This window comes from Cercospora beticola, chromosome 1 (genome assembly GCF_033473495.1).
Source record: "Cercospora beticola chromosome 1, complete sequence".
NCBI classification, from domain to species: Eukaryota; Fungi; Ascomycota; class Dothideomycetes; order Mycosphaerellales; family Mycosphaerellaceae; genus Cercospora; species Cercospora beticola.
Window position 1 is genome coordinate 15162 of NC_088935.1, and position 15187 is coordinate 30348.

Here is a 15187-nt window from a genome sequence, read left to right on the forward strand (position 1 = left end):
CGTGCTGGCGAATACATCACATGATGATGAGCTTGATACTCTCTGCTTCGGAGAAGGCTGCTCGCTTGCACAACCAATCGAAACAGAATTGATCTTGGAAAGCAGCATGATCAATCAGAATCAAGTCGATTGAGTGCATATACAAATGTAAGATGGTAGAGCAATTCAACAGTCGAGTCTAAGTCTGTCGCTTTAACATGGCAGCCTTTGCTGACTCTTTGTTGCGAATGTACAATATCTCAACGGCCTCATCGTCTCGCATGTCAGTTCCCATAAGCCGATCCCAGAATTGGAAATGCAGTGCAAAGTTATTCTGGCCATCGTCAACACTCGGTAGGCGAAATTCGCGACACGAATGCTTACCTTGATGCCCCACCGCTGGTGATGCTTGTCATGATACTGAGCCCCTATGGTTGTGAAGAAGTCGATGGGGTTCCAAGGGATGGCATAACCGCTATGATCGGTACAAGCCTTTGCAGAAGAAAAGGCGGAGAATATCATGCTCTCTCTGAGCGACATTCCAGTGCCTCCAATGGCGATCGCGAAAGCCCCGACGCTGAGGAAGAGACTTTCGATGGGATGATCGTAGATACCACCCCAGCTGTACGGTATGAACAGTTCGTGGTGACGGGCGTGAAACGTTTCTGCGTACAGTGATCAACCGTGCTCTGCTCATAGTGGGAGCAGTACTCACTGTACAGCCAGCGATTGCTGTGTTCTGCTCGATGAACGAAGAACACCCAGGTGTCGGCGAGCCACAGCGCAATGTAAAATCGCAATAGCGGCATGATCCAGTGATAGAATATTCGAGCGGCCTGCCCTATGTAGGTATAATATTCAAGTGACAGTGTGAGATCTGCACTTGGCCAGGCGACTACGGCATAGGTGGGACTCAGGCTCTTTGTTGCGATGGCTGACATCGAAAGCAGCAGAACGCTTTGGATTCTCCGTTCCCAAAGTGAAAGTTCTACGCAGCTATGATCCAGATTTTCTTCCGAAGTGATTGCCCCGAGTAGAAGGCCGACAAGCGTCTGCATGGCCTGCGACTTCATTAATATCGCGCTCACGAACATGTCAAGCGTTACATGCCTGGATGCCAATCACGCCTCGAAGACATTCCGCACGGTTGACTTTGTTCCACACTTGTTCTTCATCAAAAGTATGGATCTCATATCTTTTGAAGATTCCAAATTGCCGGAATGCCTCGTAGATACCGGCAGTGAGCCAATGGACTATGATCGGCACTACCAACGAGAGATGGTAGTCTGAGATGCCATCCAAGAGAGGAACAATCGGCCTTGGTGGTCCACAGACCGAAGCAAAGCTGTCTGATGCCTCTGTATTGTTCATGATCGTGTGTTACAGTATGTTGACGAGCTGAGCGGTCGATGTCGGGAGCACTCTCGACGCACAATCTGAGGATACAGGCAAGACCGCGAATCTTGCTCGTGCGGTGCATTTGCTTCCCCTCAGACAGAGCTCCAATCGTCTTCGCTGGCAACGCGACTTGACGAGCATGGTCGCTTCAGCTCTAACGACTTGACCACAAGACAGTATGCGGAGTGACGAACCCGATGCACGCTTCGAAACGTTGAGACAGCTTCGTAGAATGCAGATCATGATCGAGATACCGAATCGTGGTGATCCTTCAATGTGGTCGCAAACTATGCAGAAGTCGACTTGCATACTGCATACCCTAGCTCATATACCTGCCCAAATAGGCAAATGTCCATCCGTGCATCCATCCCTGTCCTCCCCACACACCTTGCCCAAGTGAAGGATCGACCCCATCAGAGCTTTGTCGCACTTGCATTGGGACTAATGCCGACGAATTCGCCTGGCATCCACCACACCTCCGCAATCTTGCCATCTCGATATTGGTAAAACATGTGTTCCATGCATTTGATCTTGCCGTGCACCCGATGTCCCATGAATTCCTTCTGCAGGGGAGTGCACCGAAATTCAATCCTGCACCCGACTTGCTGCTTGCTCTCGTCGACAAGTAGCATAGCTAGCTGAAAGCGCATATCCGGAGCTGCGTCGATGTCTGTGCTGAGCAACTTCTCAAATTCGGCCAGAGGCATGGACTTGTCGTTCAATGTTACTGTTGAATGCATGTGTTCTTTCAAACCTGGAAAAGGCCGCGCGTTGATGGCATTGATGTAGGCCACGTACTTTGCTTCTAGAGAGTTGGAGGCGGCCATATTGTAGAAGTCGTGATCGTGATTTACAGATCGTGTCCGGGTTGCCTTGTCCCTTCGACTTTGATCCTGCACTATTACCTCAAATACTGCTTCCATTCCATCTTAGCGGGACGCCTTGCATCGTTGAGATCCGTGCATACAACTAATTTAGTGTCATGTTGGTGAGCTGTGAGGAGCTCCAATCCGATAATTCACGCAACTACGCGGGAAGAGAACTCTATTGCATAGATTTCTGCAACATCCTAGGCCAGCTTGGAGATCCACAATGTGTTGCAGAGTGGTTAATGCCGCGCGTCATCCAACGGTCGTGTGATCAGCTGCCTTGGAGAGGGGCGTTCGTGTGGACCTGGAATCAGCACATGGGAGGAAGGCCACCAAAGTGAATCACCTAGCACATTCGATCGTTACAACCCGGCAGGTCGCATCATGCCAGTACCGCTACCATTTCTTGGCGGCTTTCTGTATCGCCAGCTCTTCATCACGCCCTCGCTGCCCAAGGCCCGGTTTGACGGACAGAACATCATCGTCACGGGATCTAATGTCGGCCTGGGACTCGAGGCAGCCCGTCACTTTGCTCGTCTGGGTGCATCACGAGTCGTCCTAGCAGTCCGTGATCTAGCAAAGGGCGAAGCAGCGAAGAAGTCCATCGATCGCGATGTTTCTCCATCATGTGTCACTGTCATGAGGCTAGATCTCACCAGCTACGACAGCGTACAAGAGTTTGCAGCACGCATCGATGAGGAGCTTGATCGTCTGGACGTCCTCTGCGCCAACGCTGGCATCGCAACCGGAACTTTTCGTATCGCAGAACAAGACGAGAGTACCATTACGACTAATGTTGTGAGCACTTTCTTGCTTGCTTTTCTCCTCCTGCCGAAGTTGAAGACGACTGCGGAGCGATACAATGTATTGACCACTCTCACATTCACCTCGAGCGAAGTTGTAAGTTCATTTGCCCATGGAGGTATATGGTTTTCTCACTGATTGTGCTACCCTAGCATGAATTTACCGACTTTAGGGCCCCAGAAGAGGAAGACATACTCACTGCGCTCTCGGATCCAGTAAAGGCCAATATGGGTGAGCGTTACTTTGTGAGCAAATTGCTGCAGGTATTTACTACTCGAGAGATGGCAGCCCGCGTAGGAGACTCCTATCCGGTGGTCATCAATTGTTTGAATCCTGGGTTTTGTCACTCTGAGCTTGCCAGAGAAGCAGGATGGTACTTATACATCATGGCCGTTCTTTTGGCAAGATCAACGGAAGTTGGAAGTCGAACCATAGTGGCTGCAGCGGCAGCAGGGCCAGAGTCTCATGGGAAGTACATGAGTGAAAGTATGATCACGGAGCCAGGCGAGATGGTAAGGAGTAGAGAGGGGACCATACTTCAGAGAAAATTTTGGGCTGAGTTATGTGCGCGACTAGAATCGATCAAGCCGGGGATCACAGCGAAGCTGTAGTCAGATGAACATCCCTAGCTTGAGAGTCCTGTAGCCTCAACCGTACACTAGTGAGAAAGATGAATGGACTGCACTTGCTCAACACGACTTCATCTCTCAAAAAGTGCTCAGCAACCTAACGACACATAGCTTCGAGATTCAGCAGTCTCTCCGACTTGTCGAAGAGCCACCATGTTTCACAGCACTCTGGACGATCCGATTCACAGCAAGCTAGCTGGACGAGCCCGCTCCTCGCCCACGGCGACCAGAAACTCTGTAACACTATCGAAATGAACATTCCCAAAGAGCTCTTTGCGTTGTCGCGCCACGATATCACGTGGCATCGCACCGGCCTTCGTAATCATCATCTCCTCCACGCTTGCCATGTACAGCTTCTCCATGTTCTCTGGAGTTGCGGGGAGTGCGTTGTCTCGCTCGATGTCGCTTTCGGAACGATAGAATTTGGTCAATTTTCGGCCTGAGACATGATATTAGTGGAAGCTACAACAGATACAATTAGTGTCACTGACCGTAGAAGTCTTCCATAATATGACAGAGCTCGTTGAACGACGCCCACTGTCCAGCGATGAATGTTTTCGAAGGCTATCATGCATTAGTCTGTGACGGGATGGGTGTTATTCTCAAGGCCGGACTGACCCAAGTCGGAGCGCTGAGCAGCGCGACGAGTGCTTTCGCTACGTCGCGAGCACTCGTGAAAGATTGGATTTCATCCCCGGAGCCTCTGATCAGAGCCGTCCAGTCATTAGGATTGATCGGGAACTCATGCGAGTTTGTCGGCAGGAAAGTCTTTTCATCCCTCAACAAATAGTCCATGAACCATGCATTGTTCACGATTGTCCACTCAATTTTTCTCTCCGATTCAAGTATGGTCCGAAACGGCGCTCGTGAGGTAGCATAGTGTCTTGGAAGCATTGGGAAGTCCTCAATGTTTCCAGCGAACTCCGAGGGTATAAACCGCTTGCAGTTCTTGGATTGACGACATGCTTCGAGCCAAGCGCAATGAAGGTCTACGAACTGTTGTCCATCGGCGTTGTTGAACGATATAAAGACACTAGCATTCGTTTCGTTCAGAGTCCTTCTGACTGCCTCCGTGCTGTAATCACAGGCGCGTCTATCAATCTTGCGGGACTCAAAGAAATCGTCGGGTTTAAGCTGAAGTTTCTGGAGTTTCAGTATTGCGACAACCTTCAGAAGTATTTCTCAAGTCAACTTGCCTGTCTTGTGATGACGACGAAGTCGTAACGACCATCAGCTATCAGCTCATCACATACGTACTTCCCAAGGTTGCCCACTGAGCATAATGCGATCACTTGGCGAGTATGACCCATTGCTGCAAGATGAGACTGCTCAGGTTTGTTGTGAGTCGAGATCGTGAAAGTTTGAAAAGGTTGAGGTTTTGCATTTGGAGGTAAATCGCACTAGATCAAGAAACACTTCTCGCTACGAAGCTGTGCCTAGTGGAGCTGCAGGTACGGGCAAGATGTCATGATCATGAAAGCTCAGCGGCATATTAGCTCCGATCTTTGCAAGGCTTCTCATCATTTGCATTTCTAGATTTGATTCCCGACGAGCTTTGTTGTGTCATCAAGTGGAGTTTCTCTGCATTTCGTGCTTGAATTGTGTATACAGAGAATGCTCAATTGACTGAGTGACATATTCTATTCGGACATCAGGCTGGAAGAAACAGGCCACAACATCGACGGCCTACTGCAGTCTCCGTTATTTAGTATAGTTCACTTTGCCATTCAATCAGCTGGCATCATGATTGTTATTGAGGCTTGAACTGCGTGGCCGCACAATACTATTCCCAAACGCAATAGCTGCGACGACACACTGATAAGACGACTGAGTGTGACACCTGTGATGCTCTCCACACTCCGCGAAGCGCACAGGTATCGACGCCAGTTGCGGTATCAAAGTTTCGCACGTAGTTTATGCTGCGCCATGAGACTCTCAGCATCCACCTGAAACTTGCAGAAGACAGCAATAGACTACTCCAAGATTAGATTCACGTGAGGCAAGTCTTTCCAAGGTGCAACTTACATCCTCGGTTTTCGCCCTTCCCCTACCTTGTGTGCAGTAAGCTCGCAGAAAGCCAGCCTCGTCGTCGATGTAGCTTTGCTTCGTCAAACGAGCAGAATGTGCCTGGAGACTCTGGGCCGCTGCATGGAAGACGGATTTCTCTTCAAGCCGGTCAACTGTATCTTTTGTATTTGAAAGCTCTTCCAGGACTTCTGCTGGGAGGGTCATTGCATCGACCCCAGCCATGGTGATGATTTCGTCGATCGTCATAAATGCGCAGGATTTGACCTTAGTGGGGACTCCGTGTTGCTGGTAGTACATCTGGGCTTGTAGGAACAGATCCATGATGGGCTGTGTATCATGGTACCTGCGGCGTTCAGCATGCCATCTCGGGATCTGCTAGCGCAGACTTACGAAGTGTCCAGATGAGCTCGCAGTTCATGAGCAAATGGTGAGATGGATATGCACCCTGCTTCACCGGCTAGCACAACTTGCTCCATCGTGAACAAAGTGGTTGCGAGAGTCTTGATATTGTCGTCTTTCAGCTTTCTGCAGGCCTGAAGCCCTTCCCAAGTCGCCGGGACCTTCATTATTAGTCTTGACAGATCGAAGGACGGATCCAAATCGTGTGCTATCTTGTGAAAACCTGCACAAAATGCTTAGCGTACGAGAGTGTACAGATGTGTGATCATACTCACGATGGCCCGTTTTGTACACCTTCTCTGTATTCCAAGAATAGAGTGGATTGCACATGACATGTATTGAGCCGCGAATTAGAGGAATCATCCGAAGGGACAGCAATATCATCTGCGGATGGTCAGCCTGACAGGAAACTAGGTCCTCCTAGACAATGAACCATACCCCGTACTCCACCGCCAGCTCTTCGGGAGAGACATCTCTGAAATCGGCCTCGGCTCGGCTGGCGTGAGCAATAGCTTCCTTGAGCAGCGCAGCGTGTTTCGGATTGCTCAGCTGAGCAAAGGCTTCCCACTTCAAGCGATTAGTTCACAATGCCGAAGCAAGATCACCAACCGTATCTTGCCTGATTCGATGTACAATCCTCGAATGGTCCCAATTTCTCTGCAGCTGCTCATAGTCAGAAACGGTCATGTATCTGAGAGAAGCCGCTTATACCTGTCGGATCGAGGCAGTCATAGTCGATAGAAGATCGTTCACGAAGATATGTCAAGAGGTCGACAGAAGTTGGAGTGGCTGGAGTGATTGGTGACATGGCTGGAAAGTGTGCTAGCTAGGTACAACAGAGGCAAATTCCCTTCCAACGATTGCTACGTCTTTACGATAATCACTGTACTGTGATATAGCAGCACTGCCCGCCATTGCTCTAAGGCACATCTTGCTGCCATCGCAAATTTTCATGTGATACTTCTCTTCTCGTATCATGCCAGGCGTTGTCGTTGATGCAGGCCGAGCTCGTTCCCGTTCACGTGCGAAGGAGCTATGGCAACATCTTTGCAGCATGCATGTCATTTATGCAAACTCACAAGGGGCCGCAGCGGGCATCCGTCCCGTTCCCGTGAGGATCATCGTTGAAAGCGAAGGACGGCGAACACGTGGTCCAAGTGCAACCGAACCCCACTGAATGAGCGGGGAGCCATCGACGGCAACCAGCATTTAATATCAAAGGCTTGGCAAGGTCGCGCTCGCGCGGCTGGTGGCGGCTTAGTTGCATAAGTACGAGCTTGTGCATATGCTTCAGCATCTGCAAGTCGTCGTTGATCCTTGCATCGGGCCTCGTGTAATGAAAGCATGAGCAAGTGTGGCAAAAGTCGATGCCTCTTGAGATTCAGTGCTGCAACTGAAAATGATGCATTTGCTATACGATACGAGAATGTACGTTACGACAGTATTCGTACTGCGTGATTCATTGGGGCTGTCCGAGTAAGGCGTTGATGGACCATGATAGCTGAGAAGAGGGACACAGTCGTCCAGCTCTAGGCCCCTCGAGCTCCAAATATTCCCGAGACACTACTTTTGATCTTCTTGCTGGGCAGTGTCTTCGACTGTTTCAACGAAATCAGACGGGGACTGGCTGCCTTCTCTAGTACGTAGTCCCTCAATAAGACAGACGGTGCGGCGCAGTCAGATCTTCAATTGTCTCGATAGAACAGATACAACCATCCAAGATCTGCTCATTCAACCGTCTTCTTCCATCGGTCGGAGCATCCCGCGAGCATGGAACGCCAAGATTCGTGCCTGTAGGTTGTGTGGTACCATCCCACCTCTACCACCCATTGCTGATAAGGTGCACGTGAGCAAGATAGCAGATACCTCATAACTCACCGCCGCGCGGTCGATTCTGTCATTTCACTCAACACCGTCTCTGCTGTCGTTCTATATGGACCGCCCTCTGTTAGGTGATCTCGAAGCCAGATCTAGCGGCGGCAGCTTTTCCACGATGAGCGACTCCACCAAGGATGCCTGTCTGTCCGTTCAGCAGGAAATGGAGACAGAGGAGCATCCGATCCGAAATGCTGACGAAGAGGTATTGGCAAGCCTAGGGTATAAACAAGGTAGCGATGAAACTGGTCTTTATTGTGAAATGTGAACGCGTATCTGACGCAGTGGCAGAGCTGAAGCGTGGTCTCGGGCTATTCGAAAACTGGGCAGCGACATTCGCGGTATGAGCCTCACTACGATGAAAAGCCACGTCCTGACATTGATTGGAGTGCATGAACTTCGTCTCCGGCCTTCCAATCCTTTTTGGCTGGGTTATGGTAACCAGTGGCCCTCAAGCAGCTTTCACATCTTGGACAGTCGTTAGCTGCATTTCCTGCATCTTGGCTGCGAACCTCGCAGAGATTGCCGCTTCTTTGCCAACATCGGGAGGAATTTACTTCTGGACGTACTGGATGGCGGGTCCGAAATGGGGTCCTTTTCTGAGTTGGAATACTGCCGTGAGTGTCCCCTAACGGCTTGTGGGAATTCTTGCTCTCGGCTTTGATTCTGATACTCGCAGTGGTGGAACTGGTCCGCTTGGGTCTTAGCTGTGCCTGGAACGCAGCAAGGTGCTACGAATTTCTTGCTGTCGGCATTGCAGATCAACTATCCGGATGCTACTGTCCTCCATGAACGCTGGCTATCCTTTGTGCTGGTTCTGGCAGGCCTCTGCTTTGCTGTTGTGCCGGTCACTGTCAGCCAGCGCTGGTTACAGATTTACTTCCGCATCACGATATTCATCTTCTTCGTGCTTTTGTTCCTCTTCTGGACCTGGTTTCCGATCGAAGCGCGCGGCAGATTCCAATCTGCAGATTTTGTGTTTGGAAAGTTCCGGAACGGAGTTAATCAAGGCGACTCACATCAGGCTTCGGATGCGTACTGCTGGGTTATCAGTTTCCTCTTCGGCGCCTGGGAGTTTGGAGGCTATGATGCATCTGCACATCTGGCTGAAGAAACCAAAGATGCCAGTAAGACCGTTGCCAGGGGAATGGTTCTGTCCACCGTCAGCACCACGATTCTTTCGATACCTACGCTTGTCTTGATCCTGTTCTGCATTCAAGACTTCGACGCTCTGATCTCTTCTCCCTACGCAAACAATTGGGCAGAGTTCTTGGTGCAGGTTATTGGCCGGCGAGGAGCTACCGCGATCCTCATCCTGAACTGGATAGATTGTACATGCGCAACGACAGCATCAATGTTATCCGCGCAACGCGTAACGTTTGCGCTATCAAGGGACGGTATTCTGCCAGGGTCCGCCATCTTCAGAAAGGTCAATCCTCGTACATTGATTCCCATAAACGCCGCTCTGCTGGTTGTAACTATCGCCACAGTGGTCAGCTTTGCTATCTTGGGATCAACAGTCGCATTTAGCGCCATCACTGCAACAACGGTGATCTGCCAGAGCATGAGTTATCTTTTCGTGCTCGGAACGCGATACAGCCTCGGACGATCGACATTCGCCCCGGCATCGTGGAATCTTGGTCGCTTCTCGGTACCAACAGGCTACTTGTCAATGCTCTGGCTTTTATTCTTGTGCTGCATCCTTCTTCTCCCGCAGGTGTACCCTGTGACCTTGCAGACATGGAACTATTCGCCCTTGTGCCTAGCAATCGTTACTGTAGCATCGCTTGTCGGGTGGATACTTCCTTGGGGTTGGGGAGGTAGACACTGGTTCAAAGGTCCTCGTAGATCGATATGATGTCGATTGAAAGTCCGCGCGATCGGTTTGAACTCTCGTCAAGATAAATGACGAGCAGTATGAGCAGCTGTTTCTCGTTGGAAGTACCTGTGGTATTGTGATATTGTGGTGTCTCCCCAGGCCGCCCAGTCGCCTCCTTGTAACAGATACACTCCTATGCCTCTACTGGATTTCACCAGCTCTGCTCAGCTATCCCGAGTATATGCCACTAATATCAGGCAGAGCGGGGCACCTTGATTGTGGCAAGGCCCAGCAGGAAATCACGAGACTTCGTCATAAACACAGGAGGGCCTTGTCGCAGAATGTCCTGCCATTCTCCCAAATGTAGCATGGTGACCATGACCCTTGCAAAGGCAAAGACCTGGTACCGAGATATTGTGCAGGCATCAGGGTAGACCATAGGGAGAATCCTGTCTCCCACCAACCAAGTTTGCACTTCATCATTTTCCACGTTAGTCGAGGGAGGGAGCGCGTACCTTGATTCATTTCTCGGAGATTTTCTTGCAAAATATACGAGCAAAGAGAGGCCATTGGAAGCTGCCAGGACATCGAGAGAGGGATGATGGGGGCGGAGGAAGGACTTACTTGTTAATGAAGGCATCGTGAAGCGTGCAAGCTCGAACTGTGGTGCCAGGTCCGAGAAGTGCACCACGACGGTTAACTATTGGCTTGGTTGTTGGGAAGTTGTGATGCGAGATCAGATGTGGTGTGTATGCACGACTCCATGGGACGGCTGGATAGCTTGGTGTTGCCGAAGCTGCTTGTACCCATTGCAATGGACAAGGCGCAGCTAGAGCGGTGAGCTGTTGGAAAGACAGCAGTTGTCGTGGTCCGGCTCGAGGCTTTCGTAGTGGGACGACGAGATGCCAATTTGATGGAAGCTTTGCCGTCTTAGAAGCTTGCAAGGAGCAGGCGGATTGTACTCGAGTGACCATAGTTGTGATTATGGCGAAGGCTATACGGCCTTGTCGGACAGAATGCGGGATGGCATGCTCCTGCGGTTGGATTGACCTTTTCGAACTGGCCTGTGGAGACATACGATGCCTCTAGTGAGGCTCGCAGTCGCGTCCGAAGAGACTACTGGTTTTAGAAGTATTGACATGAACCGCATTGGGATGTTGATGATGCGAGAAAACGTGGTGTGATGCACCAGATGATGTGAGTCAAAGCCGACGTGGTGAGACGGCAATGCACTGACGAGGGACGTCTCTTCCAGTGCATGTAAGTAGTGGTAAGAGAATAGCTAGGCTAGCAGGGCTGCCATAGCACAAAGAATTGGCGGACTTTCGATGCACAAACGAAAGTCCTACGCCTGGACTTGTCTCTTGTGGTGTGAATTGTGGCCAGGAACATTGCGTTTGCATGGTCTGCGGCAGCTGTATACCTTTACTGGTGTCGAGTGGCATGCTGTCGAGATTCAGCTGGTCTGGCTGACAAGAGCTCAATGCGCAAACGAGGTGCGTCATGGTCTTTGCGGAGCGACCAGTTGCAGTGCTGCACTTCATATGCCGCTGACGTTGAAGTTCGTGGGATCGCAGAGCGGGCGATGGTAGTTGTTGTGAATGGACCGCGCACTGTTTGGTCGCAAGGGTCGGTATGAGTGATTTTGTCTGACCAGATGCCAGCAAGACCGCCGCACGTGTTGCTACGCTCGTAGGACGGTCGGCTCTTCGGCATGGCACAGGGTTTGCAGTATGTATGGGGTTGTAAGAGGGTTGCTGGTTTGATCACCGCAGACCCAGGTGGTTGGAAAGGGTGCCGATCTGGTGAAGTCGTCTTGAAAAAAACTCGACACGGGTGCTTGATGGGGCTTGCCAGTTGGCGATCGGACTGTTGTCTTTTTGTTGGACGTCATGTGTACTGCAAAAGCAGATGAGGTACATTTGCGGAACGAGGTATGGCAGTCGTTGAAGAACTGAGGACAGGTCAGTCATGATTCGCAATGGGTCTAGGGGCTTGACGTACAAAAAGAGCGCCCGTAGGACTCTTGTCAGTCGATCAGTCGCGGCAAAGGATATGCGGCGGTTGGTGACTCGGCCATGTGCTGGGCCAGGCAAGCTCTTAAAGAACTGAGTTGCAAGTTGCACGTTATCGAGGAACATCTCGAGGTTCCAGTGAGTTTGGTGGAAGAAGCGGCAGTTGGCCGCTGCGCAAAAGGTCTGTTCACAGAGGTCAGTAAAGGCGCACGGGAATCCCGAACCTCCTGGTAGCTTTCTGTCGGATGTTGATCTTGAAGAGAGTGAAGAGAAGGATGAATGAGAAGAAAAGAGTTTGGATTTGTGCGGTGGCAGGGGCCAGCTGCAAGGAAGTCTTGGCGGCCCGCGTGAAAAGTGAAGTGAAGTTCAACGCTTGCGCAACTCAACAACGCTTGCTGCAACATTCTGGAAAAAGACACTACTTCTACCAAGCCCAGTTCATGCTTGACTGAAGATCGTTGACCAGGTCACAAGAAGGGATCGCAATGCAGCATCGTTACACATCAAATTGCAGGAGCTGTAACATTCGCAAGAGCGCGATCTTCCATTGACAACAACGAACAAGCGAATGGCAACCTTTAGCTGCGGAGGCCCTTGTTTACATCATTGATACCAAATCAGTCGTTGACACGGTGCCCATCGCGACGATGAAGACGTGCTCAAATGGCGTTTCAGATGGTGGAATAATCGAAGATTGTCGAATTGATCGCCAGTAGGACATATTATTGTCGCGATAAAGATGTTGCGAAGATTCGATACAGTTTACTCCAGGATGCTAAGCACTAAAACACACTATACCATACTATTTCACTTCCACAGGTTACTGACAGAGCTCTGCCGTCTGGCGACAGATCTAGCAATCTGCGACGGCGCCCTGATCTATGAGCGTAGGGTGACGTAGTATCCAGCTTCAAGGCTCCTGTAGAAACTTCTGCGCCAAGCTCCACGCTGAAGCATCCAAGTGAGCAATCGGCACCACCATAAAGTACCCACAAAAGTTGCGCGTCGTTTGGTGCGAACGCCAGATCCTGGATTTTTGCATTCACTGAGACTCGCCAAACATCCGTGCCCTTCACTGCGTCCACAATTCTTAGAAAATGATCGTGTGATTCATTGCAGAATCCACCAATCATTCTGTTGTCCGGAGAAAAGGCAAGGGGCGTCAAACCATCAATACGACAGGCGATTTTCGATGTTGTCATGTCCCAGATGTCGACAGACTTGAGGAGGGGGTCCTGATTTTTCAGGATAGCAGCAAGCAGTGCGCCGTGTGGATAAGAAAACAAAAAATCAGGATATGAGCCCAGTAAGCGAATCTTTCTTGTTGTCGTCCCCCTCCCTGGATCCAAGATAATTGCTTCAAATTTTGATGTGAGTGGTCCGGTTGCACGGTGCGCTTCACAGATACAGACCACCTGACCATTGGATATGAATGCTACTTCACGGAGCGAGCCTGACGTGAAGGGTACGAGATCTATCGTGCGTAACACCTTCCCAGTAATCCCGTCGCAAATCACGACTGCCGACCGCGGAAATGCCTCGTCATTTCCATCGAATGCTAGCAGCGTGCCGTCAGGAGAAAACGAAAACGGGCGTGCAGGACTCTTGCTCAATGCACGTATGCTCTTCCTAGTAGCCGGATCGCAGAGGTTAAGACCGTGAGCGCTCGAGATGATGAGACGCTCGCCTGATGGAGAGGACGACACTTGGTCGAACCATAATCTTGTCTTCGTTGTCGATCGGTGTTCTAGACGAATATGCCGGGGGTCTAGAGAGAGAGGCGCTCGCGGATCATCCATCACGCGGCGAAACGAGTTCGCATCGACTCTTTGACTGACTTTAATAGGCGCACCTGCTACTAACATCGATGCTGCAGGGATTTGCTGATCCCTAGTCCGCAAGAATGGGGTATTGGATTGTCCCAACGCCTTCACATTATCTTCACCCGACAAACACTGCATGGGCTGTTTCACAGCTATCATGGTGCGATCCGTGTCTTCAGTGCCATTCCAGCTTGCAGAGGCACGCGTGCTAAAGGGCCTAGTCTGCGGGCTGATTTCCCGATTTACGGAGCTGTCCGAGGCAGAATCATGGCTAGACGGACACATCGGCAGTCTCTCTTGGAAATTGAACCAGGTATGATCAAGGCATGAATCAGCACTCGGCCGACCATCCGGATGTGGTCTTCAAAGAGTTTCCACGAGATCACGAGCAGGGAGGCTTACAAGTTGCATCCGCTCCACGGGAAAATGAGCTCGTCCCTGGACATATTTGGAAAGCAGGTGAAAATCCTGGGCAGGGAAAGGGAAGCCGCCTGTCAGTAGCAAGAAGTAGATGATCCCTATTGCCCAGATTTCCACAGCACTAGTATACGAGGATCCACTGCTATCGTGAGAGCTGTCGCCTCCTTGTGCGCGAATGCCTAGTATTTCGGGTGCCATATATCCGGCAGTGCCAGCGACAGTGCGTAATGACGACAAATCCTCCACAAGGCGTTTGCTCAGACCGAAATCAGCAATTTTAACATGCCAAGCTGGGCCTCCCTGGACGACAAGAAGGTTCTGTGTTGGAGATAAGTCTGGACTCGTGATACGTCATCACACGATCACGTACCTGAGGCTTCAGATCTCGATGTGTGTAGCCTGCACGGTGCATATGCGCAATGCCTCGCAGGGTCTGGCTCACTATCAACCTCGCTTCGGGCTCGGGCAGACCTTGACTCTGACGCACGTAGTCCTGGAGACTTCCATGCTGAACCAGTTCCATCACGATGCAGATATTGGCTCCGCCGTCGTACCATCCTTCCGAACGGACAAAGAAAGGCTCGTACTCGGGCTTCGAGAATCGGGCGATGGCTTCCAACTCCCTGCTAAAATCAACCCTTGTAGCTCGTTGGGATGCGGTCGGCTTCTCGATATGCTTGACGGCTCTCACGGCGGCCTTGTTGCGCCCTTCAATGCATACTTCGCGAAAAACAGCACCGAATGCGCCGGCGCCGATGGGCTTGTATTCCCGCCGCCAGACGTGCTCTTCGATCGGTTCGCTACGCCAGCCGTAGTATGTGTGCTTCGTGTAAGCGTACCTGGAGTCTTTCCACAAGGTTGCATCGATGCGGGTGAGGTGTAGCAAGTCAGTGCTAGTAGTTGACATTACGGCTGTCGCACTCTGCTCAGCGTGCGAGGAGCTCTCTCTTTGTGAGTCCAGGCGATAACGGAGCGACCCCTCACAACGCCTGAGAGCCAGCCGAGCCCAGTCAATGTTATGCAAGCCTGGTGGGATCATGTGGCGCGATCGATTGGTTGTGAAGCACATTCGCAGCGGCTTTCCCGTGCCTTGCATTCATTCATCTGTGTTCTCTCGCTTTATCATTAC

General features: G+C 50.9%; 7 protein-coding genes across 7 annotated transcripts; 2 read left to right on the forward strand and 5 right to left on the reverse strand.

The window, feature by feature from the left end:
• Nucleotides 1-178: 178 nt before the first annotated feature.
• On the reverse strand, nt 179-1350 carry RHO25_000008 (uncharacterized protein; the record flags this gene model as incomplete). Its single annotated transcript, XM_023592640.2, has 4 exons — nt 179-313; nt 364-644; nt 695-1040; nt 1090-1350. 4 exons carry the CDS (start codon nt 1348-1350, stop codon nt 179-181), a joined length of 1023 nt encoding a protein of 340 aa, XP_023459644.2.
• A 440-nt stretch (nt 1351-1790) lies between these two features.
• Nucleotides 1791-2204, reverse strand: RHO25_000009 (uncharacterized protein; the record flags this gene model as incomplete). Its single annotated transcript, XM_023592641.2, has 1 exon — nt 1791-2204. The coding sequence occupies one exon, from the start codon at nt 2202-2204 to the stop codon at nt 1791-1793; it is 414 nt and encodes a 137-aa protein (XP_023459643.1).
• Nucleotides 2205-2630: 426 nt separating this feature from the next.
• Nucleotides 2631-3661, forward strand: RHO25_000010 (uncharacterized protein; the record flags this gene model as incomplete). The annotated part of the gene is made up of 2 exons (XM_023592642.1): nt 2631-3146; nt 3203-3661. The coding sequence occupies 2 exons, from the start codon at nt 2631-2633 to the stop codon at nt 3659-3661; spliced, it is 975 nt and encodes a 324-aa protein (XP_023458529.1).
• Nucleotides 3662-3861: 200 nt separating this feature from the next.
• On the reverse strand, nt 3862-4989 carry RHO25_000011 (uncharacterized protein; the record flags this gene model as incomplete). Its single annotated transcript, XM_023592643.2, has 4 exons — nt 3862-4118; nt 4171-4243; nt 4298-4813; nt 4876-4989. 4 exons carry the CDS (start codon nt 4987-4989, stop codon nt 3862-3864), a joined length of 960 nt encoding a protein of 319 aa, XP_023458270.1.
• A 585-nt stretch (nt 4990-5574) lies between these two features.
• On the reverse strand, nt 5575-6914 carry RHO25_000012 (uncharacterized protein; the record flags this gene model as incomplete). Its single annotated transcript, XM_023592644.2, has 7 exons — nt 5575-5652; nt 5705-6050; nt 6098-6329; nt 6382-6490; nt 6545-6673; nt 6726-6769; nt 6818-6914. 7 exons carry the CDS (start codon nt 6912-6914, stop codon nt 5575-5577), a joined length of 1035 nt encoding a protein of 344 aa, XP_023458527.1.
• Nucleotides 6915-8373: 1459 nt separating this feature from the next.
• On the forward strand, nt 8374-9839 carry RHO25_000013 (uncharacterized protein; the record flags this gene model as incomplete). Its single annotated transcript, XM_023592645.2, has 2 exons — nt 8374-8598; nt 8661-9839. 2 exons carry the CDS (start codon nt 8374-8376, stop codon nt 9837-9839), a joined length of 1404 nt encoding a protein of 467 aa, XP_023458541.1.
• A 4162-nt stretch (nt 9840-14001) lies between these two features.
• On the reverse strand, nt 14002-14965 carry RHO25_000014 (uncharacterized protein; the record flags this gene model as incomplete). Its single annotated transcript, XM_023592646.1, has 2 exons — nt 14002-14376; nt 14429-14965. 2 exons carry the CDS (start codon nt 14963-14965, stop codon nt 14002-14004), a joined length of 912 nt encoding a protein of 303 aa, XP_023458525.1.
• Between the last annotated feature and the right edge of the window lie 222 nt (nt 14966-15187).